Source organism: Ranitomeya variabilis, chromosome 6 (assembly GCF_051348905.1).
Source record: "Ranitomeya variabilis isolate aRanVar5 chromosome 6, aRanVar5.hap1, whole genome shotgun sequence".
In the NCBI taxonomy this organism is placed as follows: domain Eukaryota; kingdom Metazoa; phylum Chordata; class Amphibia; order Anura; family Dendrobatidae; genus Ranitomeya; species Ranitomeya variabilis.
In genome coordinates, this window is record NC_135237.1 from 48,988,857 (window position 1) to 49,004,736 (window position 15,880).

At 42.7% G+C, this 15,880-nt stretch overlaps 1 protein-coding gene across 1 annotated transcript in view; it reads left to right on the forward strand.

Moving 5' to 3' along the window:
• The window catches only part of RAB18 (RAB18, member RAS oncogene family), a 49,387-nt gene extending 40,617 nt beyond the window's left edge, over window positions 1-8,770 (forward strand). The window contains exon 7 of the mRNA XM_077268452.1: window positions 6,323-8,770. Coding sequence (XP_077124567.1) covers window positions 6,323-6,495 — 173 coding nt within the window. The 3' untranslated portion in view covers window positions 6,496-8,770. The remainder of the gene's footprint in view (window positions 1-6,322) is intronic.
• Window positions 8,771-15,880: the final 7,110 nt, after the last annotated feature.

The window sequence follows — 15,880 nt, forward strand, 5'->3', positions numbered from 1 at the left end:
TCTAATTTTGTGAGAATCACCTGTAGGTACTTGAGAGGGCGACTGTGTGAAGAGCTAAGCTTCCTCAGCACACAGCTGATGCCGGCTAAATTAAATAAAATAAAAAACGTTACAGGGCTCAGAAAATGTCGACAAAATCAAAAATATTTTTTTTTTGTTTTCACGAACGTTATATATATATATATATATATATATATATATATATATATATATATATATATATATATATATATATATATTATTTTTTTTTTACATCTAAAAAAAAAAGTCTGTGCACGTTTGGTATCGCCATAATCGTACTAACAGGAGGGATCATGTTGCCATGTCATTTTTACCTTATGTAAATTATTGTAAAGCATTAATTATTTTTTACTTCCCAATTTTAATTTTTTTTTTAACTTTCAAGTACATTTTATAGTAAAATGAATGGTGTTATTCAAAACTACAGCTCGTCCCTCAAAACAATAAGCCCTTATAGGGCTTTGAGAATGGAAAAATGAAAAAGTTATGACTTTTAAAGAAGATGAGAAAAATTTCAAACATCAAAACAAAAATGTTCCATTCTGTAAAATGTTAATGACAGTCAATATTCATTTCTTTCTCGCTTTGTTAATGACAGTCAATATTCATTTTTGCACTTTAGTTTTTTCCACCCCTTTTAAAGAGCCATTCCTTTTTTATTTTACGGTACTTTTGCGTGGAGACCTGTAGCTTTTATTGGTACCATTTAGGCAGACATGACATTTTAATTGCTTTTTATTGCAGTTTATTTTTGGAGATAGTGAGTGGAGCTGTTAAACTGAAAAATGCCAATTTCTGTGTTTTTAGGTCTTTTTTTATTTACATTGTTTACCTTATGGGCTAAATACTTTTAGGGTATGTTTCCACGGTCCGAATTGGCCACGCTTTGGACGCAGCTCCGTCCAAAGCGCTGCCGGCTTTTGTCCCTGCTGTGATTCCGCATGTGTTCATTGAACCATGCGGAATCACTGCATCCTACACATAGACTGTGTAATTTATCTTGCGGAGACTGAGCGTCTTTGCAAGATAAATAGGCATGCTGCCGTCTAGAAAGACGCGACGCATGTCCGGTTGCCGGAGGCGTCCCTGCACGCATAGTGGAGCTGGGATTTCATAAAATCCCCTCCACTATGCTGTAACATCTGGATGCTGCAGATTGGACCTTCATTAGGCCTCCAGCTGATGTGATATTCCTTCAGTAGCCCATTGGGTCAGGGGTCGAGGTTGGATGTGGAAAGAGCAAAGGGCACCCAAACACCACTTAAACAACTGGGTCAGAAATGGTGCCGGCTGTGTTACAACAGCTGGTGCCTGCCCTTAATGGAGTGGGTGCAACTCCAGAGTCTGCTCTATATACCCACACCTGATGTGGGTGGTACATGTATGCCACTTGTAAGGAAGAGGTTATGTGCTTATTGTGTCCTATGTATATCTCATGCAATTAGAAAATCAACAACTGGTCCTTAGGTCCTACTGGTCCGCTTGGGTCCTACTCGCACTGTATCTACAGTCCATTCAGGGTTTCCACCAAAATTCCCTTAAGAACAGGATTCAGACAAACCCCAGCTGGGGCCATAGCATTCGTTGTTTCCAACTGGGGTATAACAAGTAATGTTTCACTTTGTGGCATGTCGGAGTGAGGAGACTTCTAAGCCATGCATTCTCCTCTGGGAAATTGATACAGAAACGTATCACACTACCTTTCTGTGCCCATGAAAAAAAGACACACTGTAAAAAAAAAAAAAAGTTTGTTTGAACTTCGCTCTTGTCATATCAGTTGGTGGCCCCTCAGGAATATTCAGGCAGAACCTTTAATGCACTGTAGGATTGCAGTGTGAACAGGGCCTTACAAGCAGTTTACTCAAGTTTCTTAATCAACAAACTCCAAAAATTTAGATTGAGCGAAAATTTCCAAAACGTTGCAAATTATTCAACATTTATTTATCTAAAGTTGAAAAAGATAGGGTGGTGTATCCAACAACGTCAAGACATGATTGTTATGCAGGGCGTCAGAAAACGTTGTACATTTTAGCGCAAATCTGCTTATAAGGCCGGGGTCACACTTGCGAGTTCAATGTAAGAAACTCGCACATTAAGTCCCGGCACTTGGGACTGGAGCGTGTGTCTCCGGTTCCAAGTGCCGGTGGCAGTGCCGGGTATTGAGTTTCTCGCATTGCACTCGCAAGTGTGACCTCGGCCTAAGAGCTGTGATTTTCTGACTTTAGAACAGTAAAAACTGTACCAAAGCCTTTTAATAAATGTGGCACAATTTACTCCAGTATATAAGACGCCAATCTTAATAGGATTGTCCCGGCTTGATGTTCAGGTCTGCAGTTATTCTATGTGACTGCGGGCTTGTGGATCCTCACAGCACGCACACTGTACACTGTTAGGATTCTCCTGGAGTGGGCTGCCCTGTGACCGCAATAATGCGTTTTGCATACATGCAGTCACGTGCCCATTAGACGTGCACAAACTCGCTCAATATAAGTGAAGCCGGACACGTCTATTTGAAATGTAGCCTGGAAATATGCAAGTCGCATACTTGCGTACAAATGACAGATGAAGATTCTTGACCTTGTGCACTATGCACATTGTGAGGATTTGCAAGCCTGCAGTCACATAGTGACTGCAGACTTTATCCACAAGCTTGGACTACTCTTTTAATAAATCTGTATATCCACGCCCAAGCTCCAGATCTGTCCTCCCTTACCTTTTGGCTCCACTTCTCTCCAGGTGTAGGCAGTGAGTTGACCAGGTTTACGATTACGCTAAATATGCCTGGTGGTTGTGACGTGAATTGCAGCCTGACAAGGGTTTTTCCAGCAGGTCACGAATCTGTAATGCATTTGTAAGGGTGGACGCGTCCGTATGGCTACCCATATAGACGCACCCTCAGCTTTATATGTATGCTGCCCGTGGTGTCTGGCTACATTATTGAGATCTTATAGATCTAATAGAAAAGTGAAGTCCTCAGTGGTTTCTAATACACACAATGAGAGCCTTCTACTCGCTTTAACTCCATGTGATTTTATAAAAGCTTTGTACTAATTTGGTGACTCGCGTAGCGGCTGTATACCTTTACGCACCCCTCCCAAGTCCTTGAGGTCAAGTAGTTAACCTCCATGTCCACCATCCACGTACAATTTCATACTTCACCAAAGTGCAGTCTGCCAAGAAACGTAAGGCTTGACCCCTGGAAAGCGGAGCAGTAAATTTTAATGATACCTAATGTGTTTTCTTTTGATTATGGATTGCAGCTCTGCGGGATTCAGGACCTGTCATTGCCCTTCAGTAAAATCTAGATTTAGTAAAAAGTCAGCATAACGCCTGCCGAAAGGAGCGAGATCCGAAGATTTACACCCGATCAGTTACCGGTGATTTCAGGGCATATATATGTCAGTCTACCTCTTAATGATTCAGGTTTAATGAACTCTGGCTAATTATTTTATATAATAGAAATTGTATTCATTTTATGGGACCGCACAGCTAATGGATTATAGTCTCGCTTTTACGGCCGTGTCGGCGATTGTGTTTTATCAGGTTCTGGCATTTACAATATCAATTTTTTTTTATTATTTTTTTTAAGAAAAGTGCTTGGGATATTATATTTTAAAAGCTGTTTTGCAGCTGCAATTTTCCAAGCCTGGCAGGAGCCTAAGTCGTGGGCAGATGGCAGCCCAGGGCAACATGCGGCCCCTAGGTGCTCCACCATAGGACCCTAGCTCGCCTCTACCATCTGTGTATCTGTTTTCCATCATATTCCTTTATGTGAGCACAGCTCGGCTAAGATTCACGCAGGACGCTACACATTTACCCCTAAACTAATAGAAAGTAACTACAACTCCACACATGGAGGATACCGGCAACTGATTGTAATGTGCAGTCCCATGGATGGAGTCAGGGGCTGCATCTAAACTCCTGTAAGCTTATTCTCACCAGATCTAGCCATTATGTTTGGGAGCCAGTTCCTAACCATTTCCCTCCTGGTTAACACTAAGGAATGAACTAGGAGCAGAATCCGACAACTGTTCACTCCTTTTACATCTGTTAACATTGAAAAAGTTTTCCTTTTCTTTAATCGGTAAAATTGCAAAGTGATTGTACTGTAGAAAAAAAAAAAAAGCGCCTTTACAATGTATTTCCTAAAAATCCTCTTCGTTCTCAAAAAGTACAGAACTAACCTGAACTGTGCAGATAATATATGTATAGATTGAAATGTGTTTCAGAACAACATTCGCCATAAATTATACATATATTTGCCATACATGTCTTACTATGGAAACCATTTGGAAAAAACTTAAATAATTGTAGAAGCTAATAGCATATTAAAAAAAAAAAAAAAAAAAAACTTAATTCAAATGGTCGGTACAATGGTGGCACCAAGAAGACAGATGCACGCACTGCATAGAAGTAATCAACAAAAAAAGATAGAAACAGTCTAAAATGGATATAGAGCCGGAAAAAGGCAATAAACATGTATACAAGATAAAGAAATATGCATCCATAAGGGGTTACGCATAATACCTATACAGTACCCCTGATGAAGGTGCAATACAGAAACGCGCGTCGGAGTGGACGCCACACACTGACAGTTTTGTAAAGATATTCTGCTTAACCTCTCACAGATTTTCTCTCTAATTAGATGCTCTTTATTTAATGGGATCTACAGGGTGGGCCATTTATATGGATACACCTAAATAAAATGGGAATTGTTGGTGATATCAACTTCCTGTTGGTGGCACATTAGTATATGGGAGGGGAAAAACTTTTCAAGATGGGTGGTGACCATGGCGGCGATTTTAAAGTTGGCCATTTTGGATCCAACTTTATTTTTTTCCAATAGGAAGAGGGTCATGTGACACATCAAACTTACTGAGAATTTCACAAGAAAAACAATGGTGTGCTTGGTTTTAATGTAACTTTATTCTTTCATGAGTTATTTACAAGTTTATGACCACTTTAAAATGTGTTCAAAGTGCTGCCCATTGTGTTGGATTGTCATTGCAACTCTCTTCTCCCACTCTTGACACACTGATAGCAACACCGCAGAACAAATGCTAGCACAGGCTTCCAGTATCCATTATTTCAGATGCTGCACATCTCGTATCTTCACAGCATAGACAATTGCCTTCAGATGACCCCAAAGATAAGTCTAAGGGGGGTCAGATCGGGAGACCTTGGTGGCCATTCAACTGGCCCACGACAACCAATTCACTTTCCAGGAAGCTTTTATAAAATATTATATAAAAGTGTTAATTATTTTTTTTTTTCTGTATTTCTAGTTGTTTGCCTAGATTACTGGCCACTTCTGCTAGAACACATAGTGCGTACAAGCCTTTTTCCAGAAGAGCTTGTAAGCGCGGCTCTGATGCTAGAGCTCACTGTTAGTTCTTGTCCCTGCCAGCTTGAGCTCCACTGCGCTCCTCCAATGCTGCTATGATAGGAGTGGGCGCTTTGAGCCAGTGGCTCAATAATGCCACTGGTCTGAATGGCCAGTCAAGCAGGAGCATACTTCTCCCCAGGAAGCAGATGAAGTGAGCTTGACAAGATGAGACAACCCCTTTAACCACTGCATGTATTACTTTTTGTGTGCTGCACATCACCTGCCAAGTTTAGCCTCACCATTTACATTGTGAAAAATGCAGAATGTTTTCCCATCTAGGAGTGAAATACTGGATGGCGACCTTAGGAACCGTTACAAACCGCTATTCTACGGGGCCATTTTTGTTTATCTAACCTAAAAAGACTCGGTAATGGACCTAAAGGGTTATTCCCATCTCTGCCATGAACGGGAGTAGTCCTGTCCCGGCTCTAAGCACTGGAGGTAAAGCATTGGAAATGCCGGGAGTGGCTGACCCATTCTCTTTACGTAATCCCCATAGAATTGAGTAAGACTTAAGGAAGCAATGTAGCTCAGATGCCCGGAGCTGTTTCCATACCTTCACTTTTGATGGTCACAGCTTGGAAGGAACCATTAAAGGTTGAGATGGGATAGTATTCACAAACATTAAATGAATGTTGGAGACCATCTAATGTGTAAGAGAGTGTTGGGAAAGCAGAGTTGGGCTTGTTGGGTTTCAACATATCCAATCCTTAGTTCTCAAACAAGATGGGATCGCAGTCGGAGGTATCTGCCAGCAATTTGCTTGCTTTTCACTATTGGAAACGTGGGCACTTCCTGGCCAAGCCAAGTGTGCATGTGTAGGGGGCAATCTGGAAGAATAATCGTCTGAGATAAACAAGCGTTCTTCAGTGCTAATTCTTTTTTTTTTTTTTTCTTTTCTTCTGTCTATTCCAGAGGCTAGTGCGAAGACCAGAGACGGAGTTCAGTGTGCCTTTGAAGAACTTGTGGAAAAGATAATACAGACCCCAGGACTATGGGAAAGCGAATCTCACAACAGAGGCGTTAGGTTGTCTAACGAAGAAGTTGGCCGGGGAGGCCCGTGTAGCGGATACTGCTCCATGCTATAAACCAGCTGTACGATGATCTTCCTATGATCCACGTGTAGTCAGACCAGTTTTCCTGTATATAAAATCATTTACAGTTAATATAGGGACCTTACCAGTTTGCACTTATTTGTTTGTATCATGAGGCAAATATTTGTATGATACCATTGAAAAGATTTGCAGGCAGAGGGGTTAAGCGCATGAAAAATTTGACTTTTTACCAGGGGGCATGAAGGAAAGTGCGCGAGCTGCATTAACTACATTGCCACCTGTTCATGCTGTCCTTTTTAACTTTATTACATTGCAAAACATACTGTGTCGCTAAGTCTTCTTCGCCATTCTCCTCCCAATGTCTTCTGTTGCTCCTCACTTTACAGTTGTGTCTTCTGTTAATATATTTGAGTGTTGCACAATCCCCGGCACAGAAATTGCTGAAGACGACCCCTCGCTTATCTCCGGATGCACACTAAAAGCATGTTGAAGCAGATGTCTTTTTATCACTTTGCCACCAAATTTGCAATTTCCTCTGGTCCTCTAGGTAATAACCAGCGGCATATGGTGTTTATGTTTGTAAGTCGCATATCAAATCCCTAAGAAGTCATCACTCCTCCACACGTCTCCTGAATATGGGTTTATAGTCAGTGGAGGAGTCTTCCAGCAATTGCTTCCTGTCAATTTACTGTAGAGGTGTCACTATAACCAGAAGCGGGATCTTGGCTTCCTTGTGCATGTTGTGAACAGTATTTTATTTTTCTCCTCTGCTTCCCTCTGTGTGATTTACAGTCTATTACAATGAATGTAAAATCAAAATATATATATTTTTTGTCTGTGGCTTCTGATGCTACTATGTATTGTAGGTATTACTATGAAGTGTATATACCATCTCCACTTGCAATCTCCACATTTAAAGACCAGTCGAAAAGTATAGATTAGTTTTCAGCAGCATGTCTGTGCAGTAAACCAGAGGGGGTTACATGAAGTTGGAAAAGGTTTCCTATTCTTTTTTTTTTTTCTTTTTTTTTCCCCATTTAGACAAGGTAATTATCATTCCCGACTATTGGTCTATGTAAACAGTACATCAGATACTCAACACGTGAGCAAAACACTTGTCAGGTGTGATAATTTTTGTGCGTGCATAAAAATTATCGTTATCGGCAGCACATTGCTCGCTGTAAACAGGAGATTTGCTACCAAAAACTTATTTGCCATCATTTTGTCCCCATCACTGTAAAGAGCCCAGTAAATTAACTACCATTCGATTGTATATAGCCGGTCGGCAGTTGTTTAATGGCCAAAATCGACCAGTCCAAATTCACCGTTAGAGACCGCACCATTGTGTTATGCCAGCTTTTGCTGGTCTTGCAACTCAGCCCCATTCAGTGACCTGCAATACCAGACACGACTTATAAACAGATGTGCTGTTTATTTAACAACCACAAAAACAAAACTTTTTAAGAGATGGTCTCTTAAGAGATTATATAGAATCATCTGGACTGGTAAAAGGGCCAATGAAGGAGACGGACCACACATGTCCAACTAACCCCCTAAGGGTTGTCCAGGGTTTTTAAAGTTTACCTGGTGAACCCTTAAGGTCCCAGTTAACAGTCCTGCATTGAATATGCACTGTCCATGCACATATGACCGCTGCAGACAATCTCTGTCCTCAGTAGTCCCAATGCCAGTGAGTTGCTCCTGCGGCATCATATATATGGTTGGTACGTCCTCACTACAGGAGAGTTAAAACGGTCAAACTGGGCATTTACCTGCTTATTTCAGTGCTCTTCTGAGGCCATTTTTCAGAAATTCTGGTAACCAAACAATCCCCTTCTTTGGTTACATAGGATGGAAAAGTGAGGTCAAATGTAATCAGAAGCTGCATATAGTAAATGTTTTTTTCTGGCCTCCGCTCCTTTTATTCATGTAATCTTGGGGGACGCTGCAGAGCCCACTTTGAATAGAGCAAGTTTCCACTCCATCTACTTGAGTGGTAAGTGTCCATGAGGTGGGAGATGGACCCTTTGGCTTAGCTGAGGAAAGGTGCATGGAGTGCAGTGTTGGAGCTTTTCTATACCCATCGCTATTTGGAAGAGTTGTCACTCGTTTCTATTAAGTTCAACGAAAACCAATGAAAACGTACCTTTCAGCTTTGAGTTTAATTTCTTCCTCATTCAGAATCACTGTCGCTCCATGCAGCATTTTGTGAGACCTAAAATTGCCTTGAAATTATTAAAAGTTTTATTCCACTTACCAAAAGCACATTATAACTTATTTGCAAAACTGAATAAATCTTCTATCACCATTTTCTTCTGTACGTCCTGGTTTTGTGTTTTCTGTCTACATTTAATATTTGGGTTGATGCAGCGCTAATATCTTGTATAGTGAATATAGTGCGTCAAAGTTGAAGCTTTTGTAGCTGCAAATGGAGTCTAAATGATAAGGAAACCTCTTGTGTCCGGAAATGTTGTTGATCTGCAAGTTTATACATTACAGTGCTGTCTGGCTGCCTAACTGAATGTGAGGCTACCAGGAGAAAATGTACTTTATCTTGTGGGAGCTGCTAGCTTTCAGTCATAGAGACGCCCTCCCGAAGTGGCTACAGTCATTGGGAGCTGCGGCTGTATGCCCCTGCCTGCACCTTGATTGACAGCTCGCTCTGCAGCACATTTATGGCAAGTGAGTGGTCAATCAAAGTGCCATGGTGTACTTACAGCCACCACTCACTCTGTACTGAGCTGTGACTGTATCCGCTCCGGACACACCTCTGACTGAAAGCCAGCGGTTCCTGGGAGGAATTGGTCATACTGGAGGAGTTGGGGCTGTACCAGTTAACCGCTCACTACACAGCGCTGTAGAATCACATCCCTCTCTCCTTAGCTGGGGGAGTGATTAAAACTCACTCCCTTCGTAGGGAACGCTGACTGTTCACGGCTTACTGCCTCCTGATGACTGGAGTAGAGTGGCTGCAGGGAGAAGATAACCAAATTTTCTCCCTGCAGCTGCACTTCAAGTTAGGCAGCTACATACATTTAAAACAACGTTTACCTATGTTAATGACCAAAAGTGCCCTCTTAAAAAGCAATAATACCCCGAGGGCCCACCAATAAAATAGTCTGAGTGCCAAATATTTCTTCAGTAACCCTTGTACAGTAATAATGCTTATTGAGAGCCCCTCTGCCTCCCCAAAATATAAAATAAAGCAAACATTAAAAAAAATCTATATTCTCCCTTAACCTCAAGTCCCCGATGAGGCCACCAGCCGAGTCTTCTTTTAGTGACCAAGTGCAGATGAAGCAATATGAGAACGTCATCCGCCACTTGTGCTGGAACATTATCGTCCTATGAATTGCATGTTCCTAATTTCTGCAGGCTTCTGGCTTAAAGTGACCTTTGGTCTACAAGGACAGGGGTATAGCTCATGAAATTGTTTTTGCAATTGGATTTTATTTCAAATTTTGCACTTTTTCACTTTTACAGGCTTTTTGTTTCCGTACTCCTCTTCGGTCAGGAAGTTTGTAACTGTTGCCTGCCTTTTTCAGCCCTATTCTCAGCTGATTTATGACCACATCCAAATATATCTCGACTTTGATGTGGTCATAAATCAGCTGAGAGGAGAAAGATGGATTACAGCGTTACAAATGAAACCCGCTGACAGTCTTGGATAAATCATTCGGTAGCCAGCAATGTGTAGAGAAATAAACTGTTTTAAAAGCCAAACGGTGAAAGATTTTTAATGTAACCCATTTGCAAAAAAAATATTTTTTGAGGGGGGAGAGGGATAATTAATATTTATTATATTAGAATATTACAAAAAAAAATGTCCTTCAAAAACTTAGTCTTATGCAGGGTGTGAAGGAAGATCATAATTTTCCTCCCACCACTGCCCCAGGCGGGATCAAGAGTACGAGGACACTCTGGAAAGATTAGTTATTTCATGTAAACAATAAATATATACGCCTTTATATAATGCACCAAAAATGTAATACTACACACATATTGCCATCACCTAAACATGTCACTCAGGACTATTACCCCACCAGTCAAACACCACTAATACACTACACATGATGCACACATACACCTATAACCTGGAGCACACTCGCACCACAGTGCTGTACTCACTTGCCTTTTTCAACCTGTCTTAAAAAAAAAATAAAAATAAGCCTAGCAGTGATTGGCTGATTAAGGCCAACCAGTGCAAGACTGCATTCTCACCCAATGGCGGTGCAGAGGCGGTAACTGTGCACTGATTGGCTGACAGCTCATCAGTGCCCTGGGACGTACTGCGAAGCTCCTGTTCTTATGCTGTCTCTCCCCATAAGTCTGCAGCTGCTAGATGTTACTGCTGACTGCTCTGCTAAAGCGGAAAATTCTTAAACTGCTGCAATCATGGCAGAAGTTGCCCCTTCCCTCTGCATCCAGGGCACATGTCCCCACCTCCAGATGCGTCCCAGTTCACTTGTAGTTTTTTTTTTTTTAATTTAATACCAAAGTCAGGTGAAAATGAATTGGTCATTCAGGGAACTGTGGGTTTAACTCCCTGAAGAAGGAGCCAATGTTTGTTTTTCGTTTCCGGTTTTCCCTTTTTACAAGAGCCATAACTCTTATTTTCTATTCGCCACGACAGCAGCCACTAGAGAGAGAGGGGATCCGCCCCTAGGAACAGGAAACCTACAGAGAGATAAAAGGGGCGGCCCCCCCTCGCTCCTCAGTTGGTTTCCTGTTCCTAGAAGGGAACCCACAGAGAAGACTCTAGTGCAGTATGTGGAAGAGGAGAAAACTCGCCTGGATGCCGCCTGTACGTCTGCTGAGTGGCAGGGGCTCCAGAGCGGGTGGGCAGAGTCGGGGGTTCCTGTTGGTTCCCTCCTCATCTGCGGCGGCCGACTACCGGGCCTGAAGTGAGCAACGACCTCCCTGCTGGGACATCGTTGTTGGGGACGGCCGAAAGGTGGGCGACAAGGTACCTGGTCTATCCCGGTCTGGATATCCCCCCGGTCTGGATATCCCCCCGGTCCCTCAGGTATGGTGGCGACGTGGTGTGGGGTTGCCGTTCCCGGAAGCGGAGGGCAGTGAGATCAAATCCCGGATGTAGTTACAGCCGAACCTCTGAGGTCGGCGTTGTATTTCCGGGGGAACCGCCATGTTGGATTCCTCCAGGCGGTCCCATTGCTCCCTGGATGCGGTTTATGGCCAGGTAAAAAAAAAAAAAAGCAAAGCAGCGGCTGGAAGGGGTGTGTGTGTTGGGACTCCTGCACTATAAAAAGATCAGTAGTAGTGCAGGCAGTGTGCCATTATGTCATCCCAAGAGGAGGTCTGTGAGCACCCCGTGGAGGAGCCACTACCCAGTGGTGATGCTACAAAAAGAAATAGTGACACTCTAAAAAGAGTGATTCCACTGACAAATCAGGAAGGAAGTCGTCCCGTTCCACACCCCAGGCCAGACGAACAACCCAGCAGCCGGTATATAATTATGCTTCTGGGTGAGTGGATACACAGCCTCCCTGAATCTTATATTCGCTTCCTCTGCTTTTTGTTCCTTTCTAGGGAAAAAGCACAGGGAAGACTAAGCACAAACAGTGTGCTATATGTACCGAGCCTTTGCCTGACTCTTATTCTAAAAAACTGTGTCAGGCATGTATAGATAACACCTTGCGGCAGGAGGAGTCCGTTAAGTTGAATGAAATACGGCTAATGATTCGGGAAGAACTTCAGTCGTTGGGAGGTGGTCCCTCCGTAAATATTGAAAAGAGGAGTAGGAGAGTATCCTCACCGAGAGCTGACACATTAGCAGAAAGTGGGGAGGTTGACTCAGATGTCTCTCACCTATCTGGTTCTTCAGATGAAGAGGACTATGTCTGTTTTCCAACTGATAGCGTGAAAAATCTGGTTAAGTCAGTAAGGAGTACAATGGGGGTGTCTGAGGTAAAAGAACCCCAAACACCACAGGAGGTTATGTTCGCGGGTCTCTCTCAGTGAAAAGGCCACGTATTTCCAGTAAACCAGGCTATAAAGGACCTCGTTAAGAGAGAATGGAGTAAGGGACAAAAGGGGTTTGTGCCAGTATCCTGTAAAAGACGCTACCCCTTTGATGACGAGGATTTGAATGCCTGGGCTAAAATACCGAAGGTTGATGCGGCTCTTGCGTCTACGTCTCGCCGTTCTTCTTTACCTGTGGAGGATGCAGGTTCCTTATCCGATCCCATGGATAGGAAATCGGACGCACTCCTTAAAAAATCGTGGGAAGCCTGTGTCACTGCATTCAAGCCGGCAATCTCAGCCACGTGTACCAGTAGGTCTATGCTGGTTTGGTTAGAGCAGCTGGACCAAAATATCAGAAGTGGCGTATCTAAGGAGACATTGCGTGCGTCTATTCCCTTGATTAAGGGTGCTGCGGCTTTTATATCTGATGCCTCCGTAGATTCTCTCCGCCTGGCGGCCAGGACCGCTAGCCTCTCCAATACTGCTCGGCGAGCATTATGGCTAAAAAACTGGAAGGGGGATGCCCAGTCTAGATCCAAATTGTGTGCCATACCCTGTCAGGGTGAGTACCTCTTTGGAACCGTTTTGGATGAGATACTCACTAAGGCGGGTGGGTGAATGAAGGGGTTCCCTAATCCCTTTGTTCCTTCTTACATAAGGGCATTCAGGAAGCCATAATTTGGCAGAAAGGGAGGCTTTAAGGACCAATGGAGAAACAAAGAGTTCAGGCAAAAGGGCAATTTGTTCAACAAGCGTCCCTTCAGGCCAGCTGAAAAATTCCGGGAACCCTATTCCACCGGTGGGCGGTAGACTTCTGGGATTTATTGATCAGTGGAAGAAAATAACTGTAAATCCATGGGCCATAAATTTAATATCTTCAGGCCTCACCCTAGACTTTATCCGAAAACCTCCGGATTCCTTCCTGCTCACCTCCCTAAAATCCAGACTACAGCAAGAAGCACTGGAAATTGAAATTAAGTCCCTTCTTGCCAAACGGGTCTTAATAGAGGTTCCGTCATCTCAAACAGGGAAGGGGTTCTACTCCCCCTTGTTTCTGATTACTAAACCTGACGGATCCTTTAGAACTATATTTAATTTAAGGAAGCTGAACACTTTCATTAAACCCAGACCATTTAAAATGGAATCCATTCGGTCAGCCATAAAGAATTTGTTCCCTAACTGTTACATGGTAGTACTGCATCTTAAGGATGCTTATTACCATCTTCCTATACACCAGTCACACCAGCAGTTTCTTCGGGTAGCAGTTTTTATAGATGGTCAAGTTCGTCATCTACAATATAGGGCAATGCCCTTTGGCCTATCTATGGCTCCAAGGGTTTTCACTAAATTGTTGTTGGAGGTAATGTCCTTTCTGCGCCTAAAGGACACTCTGGTCATTCCATATCTGGATGATCTCCTAATTGTGGGAAAGAATGCCCTACAGTGTGAGCAAAGGTTGGAGGAGGTGGCGTTTTCCTTACAAACGCTTGGCTGGATTGTCAACTGGGAAAAATCCAGACTCCAACCTATTACTTGTCAAAAATTCCTAGGACTCCTTCTGGATTCAGTCGACCAAATATGTTGGTTGCCTGATGATAAGAAAGCTTCCATTATTGACAAAGTGGGCTTGGCAATCAAAAAACGTAGTATGTCACTGAGAAATGCCATGTCGTTGCTAGGTTCACTGACATCATGTATCCCTGCGGTTAGATGGGCACAATTTCATACCAGGCAGCTCCAGAAATTTATATTACAGGAGGACATTAGGAGTAGAGGACATTTGGATCAGACAGTTTTTCTAACGTCAGAGGTAGTATACTCCCTTACATGGTGGTTAAATTGGGAAAATCTATCAAAAGGGGTGCTATGGGTCATCACTCCTTCTACTATAGTGACCACGGATGCTAGTCCTGAAGGCTGGGGGGCACATTTTGGAGATCAGGTGGTTCAGGGTCTTTGGTCCAGATCAGAATCGGCTAAATCCTCTAATGTTAAAGAATTAAAAGCCATATATTATTCCCTACTCCACTTTCTTCCCCAGCTACGAGGCTCTCACACAAGGGTCCTCTCCGACAACACCTCTGCGGTGGCCTATCTGAATCATCAAGGAGGTACACGGTCAGACAATCTTATGGAGGTCACATCAGACATCATGATGTTAGCCGAAAATCATCTGTTGTCCTTGTCAGCGGTGCACATCAGAGGCATAGACAACTTTCGTGCCGATTTCCTCAGCCGTCATACCCTTCATCAAGGGGAATGGATGCTCAACAGAAAAATTTTCAGATTGATAACAAACCGGTGGGGCATGCCTCAAATAGATCTATTCGCGACAAGGTCCAACCGACAGGTCAAAACATTTGCTTCCCTTTGCAGACTGGACAACCCGGACATATTCGATGCCCTTCAGGTGCCATGGACATTCGACCTGGCTTATGCATTCCCTCCATGGAATCTATTACCCATAGTAATAAGAAAAATAAGGGAGGAGGGGGCAAGAGTTCTGTTGGTAGCCCCATTTTGGCCCAAAAGGCCATGGTTTTCATGGCTCAGGGCAATGTCAACTACAGACCCTTGGATTCTGCCCCAGACCAGGGACCTACTGTCTCAGGGACCGTTTTTCCATCCTCGGGTAAAGGGCATGAATTTGACTGTATGGAATTTGAGAGGCAATTATTAACTCTAAGAGGTTTTTCTAGTGGGCTTAACCCCTTCACCCCCAAGGGTGGTTTGCACGTTAATGGCCGGGCCAATTTTTACAATTCTGACCACTGTCCCTTTATGAGGTTATAACTCTGGAACGCTTCAACGGATCTTGGCGATTCTGACATTGTTTTCTCATGACATATTGTACTTCATGATAGTGGTAAAATTTCTTTTATATTACCTGCGTTTATTTGCAAAAAAAATGGAAATTTGGCGAAAATTTTGAAAATTTTGCAATTTTCCAACTTTGAATTTTTATGCCCTTAAATCACAGAGATATGTCACACAAAATACTTAATAAGTAACATTTCCCACATGTATACTTTACATCAGCACAATTTTGGAACCAAAATTTTTTTTTGTTAGGGAGTTATAAGGGTAAAAAGTTGACCAGCAATTTCTCATTTTTACAACACCATTTTTTTTTAGGGACCACATCTCATTTGAAGTCATTTTGAGGGGTCTATATGATAGAAAATACCCAAGTGTGACACCATTCTAAAAACTGCACCCCTCAAGGTACTCAAAACCATATTCAAGAAGTTTATTAACCCTTCTGGTGCTTCACAGGAATTTTTGGAATGTTTAAATAAAAATGAACATTTAACTTTTTTTCACAAAAAATTTACTTCAGCTCCAATTTGTTTTATTTTACCAAGGGTAACAGGAGAAAATGGACACCAAAAGTTGTTGTACAATTTGTCCTGAGTACGCCAATACCCCATAT